At 48.4% G+C, this 6000-nt stretch overlaps 1 protein-coding gene across 1 annotated transcript in view; it reads left to right on the forward strand.

Moving 5' to 3' along the window:
• Nucleotides 1-3361, forward strand: part of FNTB (farnesyltransferase, CAAX box, beta) — a 28216-nt gene extending 24855 nt beyond the window's left edge. The window contains exon 12 of the mRNA XM_063116838.1: nt 2410-3361. Coding sequence (XP_062972908.1) covers nt 2410-2520 — 111 coding nt within the window. The 3' untranslated portion in view covers nt 2521-3361. The remainder of the gene's footprint in view (nt 1-2409) is intronic.
• Nucleotides 3362-6000: the final 2639 nt, after the last annotated feature.

Consider the following 6000-nt stretch of genomic DNA (forward strand, 5'->3'; position numbering starts at 1 on the left):
CACGTAAGGGGAAGCCCCGGTGGGGGGATTTCCCCAAAGGATTTTTCATTGCAGTGCCAGCTGCCACTTTGAATGTTCAAGTCGGGGCAGTGGTGTGGTGTAAGTTGTCGTTACGTGCAAACCTGGCAAGGGTGGGTTGTTGGGATGATGGACCGGCCACCCCGAACCCATGGGCTGTTCTTGGGTCGTGGGTTGATTCCATTAACTTCTTTGCCGCCTCATTTCCCACTGGTGGTGGCACCTTTCACCGGCTCTGTGCTTCGGCAGGAGGCAGCTTTCCAACAGCCCTGCTGCTGCTGCTAAAGGGGAGCAAGGGAGGAAGCCTTGCCTGGGGCAAGAATCTCCTCCTTTCCTTCCACAGCGATGGTAAGAACCCTCAGACAGAGCCGGCCCTGCTTAGGAGGGAGCTGGAGAATGGCTTTATGCAGCCATCAAGAGGCCAGAAGATCCCGTTCCCCCTGCACCGTCATGGCCCCACCTTTTAGAAGACGAGGGTAGAAACATCTCACATTTTCACAGGCCTGCTGTGTAGCAGTTTCAGCTTTCCTTTTAATTTTAATTCATTCCATTGGTAAAATGTGCCAGAAATCTTCCCTTCCCAAATCTTGCATTTTCCCTGCAAAAAGTGTAGGAGAGGATGCCACACAGTGGCCAGACAAGACCATGGGCTTTCTTGGATAATTTTTTGTTTGTCCAACCAATGCATAACACACCAAACAGAATACCTTTTGCAAGTCATACAGTTGTAATTGGTGCTTAATTCAGAGTTTGAGACAGCAGTGGGGTTTTGCGGGGTAGTAGGAAGGAGGCCTGCTCCGGGGATTTGTTACAGGCAGCGGTGGGGACAATGGTTTAGGGAATAGCTATGATCGTAAAGGCTTTTGTGCCTGGGTGCCAAGGCAGGGCTCCCTTTTTGAAGGCTTACGTTTCAGTAGTCCCAGCTTTCCCATTCTCTGACCCTCTCCTGTGACCCTCCATTCTGAGCCAGATTTCCCTCCTGGGGGGAAAGTGTCGAGTACGAAGGGGCCGTAGCTCAGCGCTAGAGCACCTGCTTTGCATGCAGAAGGTCCCCGGTTCAATCCCTGGCTTCTCCCCGTAGGCCTATGGAGGAATCCTGCCTGAAACCCTGGAGCGCTGCTGCTGGTCAGGGTCGACAATACTGGGCTAGATGGACCAAAGCTCTAACTCGGTATAAGGCAGCTTCCGATGTTCTCAATATAACCCTCAGCAATAAACTCTGCTTCTTCATTGTGCACTCCTCACTCATCTCGTGGAGAAATGTTCCACTTGAGTAGGAATGTTTTGAGAAGAAAAAAACCATTGTCTTCTCAGATTGCCCTGGTGCTGCTTTTAATTGAAGTGAATACCTCGCCCTTCCTCCAAGCAGTTCAGCGAGGCTTGTGCAAGGCTAGATCCGGGTCTTGTAGGTCTTGGCAAGATGCCCTCAGCTTCCTCTGGGGGGATTCCCCCCCCTCTTGGCTCTGTCTGCTCACCTGGCCAGTGAGATCGTAGGCAGTCAGTGGCAAGGAGGTGGAAAGATCCTTCCATCAACCTGCAGGAGTTGCTGCTCCCTGCCACCAGTTGCTTGTCCACAGTGGGCAAGGAAATGGCGACAGAGTGGGAAGGAGCCCAGGGCTGGTGATGGGGGCCTTTGGAGCTGCCTGAGGATACCGACCCATGTGAAGCTGAGCTTGAAAATATGTGGATAATATCTAGGAGATTCAGTGGCTGGAACGCAATTGATCAGGAGTTGGAGCATCAGGGGTTTGCGTAACTTTGCACATATCCAGATTTTAGGCAAAAGTGAAATACACGTACAAATTGGATTGACTCAGTGGCTGCGTTCCTACAACACAATAGTCGATGGTGTGTTACCAGTCAACTCCACAGTTGGTTGAGGAGGTACTCCCCACACAACATTATGATAATCAACCGTGATGTGGATTAAGACCAGCGTCGAGTTGACTATTAGACAATGGTGTGTTTGATTGACACATCCCCCGCCCTCTCTCCTCTCGCTGGTTCTGCTGGCTGAACTAGAGTGGCAGCCGCTGCTTTTGTCACTCTTGCCAGGAGACTCTATAGTCGCTGAAAATAACCGTGTGTGACAAAATAGCGGTGCGCAACACATGACACAATAACCAACAGATGTTCAAATAATCAACTCTGCACAGTGTAGGTAATTTGCGTTATTTTGGCCGAATAACTAACCGTGGTGTGAAGACGTCCTGACAGACAACACAATAACCTACTGTTGACTATTTAACCCACCGTTGGTTATTATGTTGTCTGAGCTCAGCCAGTAACTTACTTGGGCCGCCAGATTTGCTGCCCTTCTGCTGCAGAACCAGAGAGTGCTGCGGCAGCCGTAACGTTAATTCCTTTGTCCTTTCCTTCTCTCCCAAGCAGCAGCCTACACATCCGGTCTACAACATCTCCCCTGACAAAGTGGTGCAAGCAGTCATGCACTTCCTGACGAAGCCCGTTCCCAGCGCCAAGGAGGAGACGGCTGCCAACTGAGAGGGGCCACTGCCGCCGCGCAATGCCGCCATCCGGCCAACAGCGCTGCAGGCCATCCTGGCCGTTGTGGGGTCCAGCCGTGGAGCTAACTTCTGATTTCTTTTCAGCCTGGGCCCAACGTTTTGTGTGTGTCTTTCGAGAGAGCTCTGCTAGCCATACCAAAAACGTCCCGGTTTTCAGTACCTGGTAGGAGAACGGCTGCGTTGGTGGCGTACGGTTTGAGACGCTGGCTGCTCGCCTTCCAAGCCGGAGCAGTTTGGGTTCCGAAGCAAGGCAGCATGTGAATACCTTTAGCATTTGGCAGAACAGCTCCGTTGTTTCATTTGCACTATGCTAAGCATCTGAGCAGGGCAGCTTCCTAATCGGCTGCATATCGGCTTGGCCAGAGTGGGTGCCGTGATCCTTCCTCCCCCCACCCCCTTTACAGGCAATATCCATTCTACTAGCTAGGAGACAGGACCCCCGAGCTCATCAAATGAAGCATGTTCAGAATCAGCGCGTCAGAAGAGACAGGCTGGGTGGAGGACTGTGTGCTCATTCAGCTGCTGGAGCACATGACGGAGTGTGGCCTTGAACAGCGTCCACCCTCCTACCGCGGGAAGCTCTTTCCATGATGTGAAGTGATGTCAGAAGGGTCTCTTTCAGCACTGAGCAAGAAATGGGCGGGCGGCAAAATGCATCCCAAAACTCCCTTGCAATTTGGTACTAGCTTGCCTGGGGCGGAACTGACAATGTAATGTCGTTTGTGCATTTTATTAAAAAAAAATCACACTAATTCCTTTCTTATGCCCTGTTTGGTTGCAACTGTTCATAAAGAAAATAATTAAAAAAAAACCCACCTTCAATCCAAATGTGTTTACGGTTTTAATTCGTAAAGCTGCCAGGAAAGCCTTTTGATGCTGGTCTACACCTGGAGACAAATTGCTTCTTCTCTTGGGGGTGGGTGGGTATTTTGTAGTGCTGGTGGAAGCCTTCAATATTGTAAAATGCTGCCCCCACGTAAAAACAAAACCCCACCACCCCGGATGTGGGGGAGCATTCCATCCCATGATCCCTTATACCTGCATTCTGAACGGTGCAGTTAGAAGTAGGCTGCAGAGTGTGGTTTTTCCACCTATGTACATTGGCTCCTATTTTGCTCTTTGGTAACAGATTTCCAGAAGATTAGAACTTGTTCTATAACAGGAGGTTCAGCCCCAGACACTTCTGGGTCCTGTACATGGACAACAATTCCAGCACTGGGTAAGAGGCTTTTGGCTGTTGATCAATAGGCTAACCTTACATTGCTTTCTTGAGGTCTGCTGAATCGCACCTGCTTTTGAAGTGGATTCAGCACCTCAGGCCTGGCGGCCAAAGTCAGCCCTGTTGGGAGCGAAATCTGCCCCTCTGGGGTTCCCAGGTGGCCACATAGCCTTTTCCCAGTGGTTCCCCAGCTTTTATGCAGTTCCCTCCTCTCCATTTTAAAAGTTTGAGCTGCCTCTCTGAAGGCTTAGGTACTGGCAGTAAGAGCTTTAAACTAAAATAGGCTAGGTTTGTTTTGGGGTGGGTTTTTTTGTATTTTGCCCCCATCGCTTTTGTCTTCTGCCCCACCCCCCAAGTACTTTGCCAAAATTGAGTTTGGCCCCCGAGGCTGAAAGAGGTTCAACATCCCTAGCCTTAAGGCATGCAAGAGTTCTGCAGGCCCAACCCTGAGCACTGCTTAGAAACTATATATGCATACTGAACTCTTTGAAGGAAGAACAGCATACAAGTGTGAATAGTCTTATCCTACAGCGAGCCGCACAGGCTAAAGTACAAAATGTAAAACGACTACGAGTAGCCTTAGGGTGCAATCCTGTGTCCCTGGGAGGGCATATGAGGGGCCATAGGATTTCTCAGATCTCCCTCTTCTAGGATGGAGAGGGGTCTGCGCTCAGAGAGGGAGATCTGACATTGCAAGCAGATGCAGAAAGGTCTGTGGCTGGTGCTATTGTGATGTCGGAGGGGAGGTGGCGGGAGGCTGTGGATCCAACGCCCTCCCACAACCTGACGCACAACCCAGAACAGGGCAAAAACTATGCCTGAAGCTGGGGTAGTTTATTTCCTTCCCATTGAGAGCAATGGAAGGGGAAAGTATTTTATTTTTATTTTTAAATTAAGGGCAAAAAAGGGTGAGAAAGTCACACACCTGTCTTTCCAGTACAAACCGATGGGGCATAGGAAAAGGTGATTTCTCCTCCTCCACAGGATCTCTTTTTCAGCCCCAAACCCTTGCGATAGAGTATGACTTCAAGCAGCTTAGAAGAAAATTGTATGAAATCGATTGAAAGTTTAGATTCTAGCTCAAATTCCTAGGAGCTTCGAAAGCTATATTCATACAAACATAGGGTAGTGGGGTCACTGCAGAATTTGGTATTAGGTACAGAATTCAATATTTCAAAAATCTCAGCTTAAAAAAAGAAAAGCTTTTTTCCATCTTTTATGGCTGGGATAGGCTAGAAAACAGCTTGGTGAAATCTTCAGAGGGGCAGGACTGGGAGAATTTCTGGATATTAGGAATGGGTGGGGGTTTGAAGCTTTAATACCATGCACCTCCCTAATGCCTAGGAAAACAGATTATACAAGGCAAGTATGTGCATATTTTCTTGTTTTGTATAACTAGATGCAAAGTGCAAAATTCAGCTTTTTGGTTGCAGAAAGTGGGTTTCCTTGGTGCAGAACTCTTACCTGCCTGTAAGCAGGTAACAAAATTTACAATAGTTTTTTTTTAATCTCCTCTCCTGGAAGCAGTCATGGCTGCCTCAGTGGCTACCTTATGGGAATAGACTTGGCAAGCAGTTTCCATGTAGCCAGGGCCATCTAAGCTGCTATGTGGGCAACTCTTTGAATAGCGATAGAGCCTGCTATGAGCATCTTCTTGCTACTTGTGGGAGAAGCAATTTGCAAGACGGTGCTTATGTACATATGTAGCAAGAGCACGACTTTTATGAAAGGATCATTAACAGCAGCTATGGAGGAGTGGTGTTCACTGTTAAGCAATTAATAAATATTAATCATTAGAAACCTGTAAAATTTGAGGAAGGAAGCTGATGATAATGTAGGCAACTTTGTTTATCCGATCAGCCCTGCAGGTAGTTAAGATCCAGATTGTTCTTGGAAGCAGGAACCCCTGAGAGTATTGAACCACAGCTGTCAGGCACAAGCCAGACATGGCTTTCAATGTGTCTAGTAGCTATGTCCTTTTTCTTATCGTTTTTACTCTAGAGTAGACACAGGGGACCCAATCTGGATTGGGCCCCTAGTGTATGGATAGGGGGCGTTGAAGCACTGGATGAGGCCCCTACTGCAACTAATTTAGAGAGAAAAAATATGAAAAGTCAACATAGCTGCTAGGCACGCATTTAATGTAAAGTCTTTTCTGGGCCTCACATCACCAAAAGGCTGGTATAAAACTGGAGTAGGGGAAATTTCTTTTCTACCAAGGACTGGCTTCCCTTATGC

The sequence above is a fragment of the Elgaria multicarinata genome, chromosome 2 (genome assembly GCF_023053635.1).
Source record: "Elgaria multicarinata webbii isolate HBS135686 ecotype San Diego chromosome 2, rElgMul1.1.pri, whole genome shotgun sequence".
Lineage (NCBI taxonomy): Eukaryota > Metazoa > Chordata > Lepidosauria > Squamata > Anguidae > Elgaria > Elgaria multicarinata.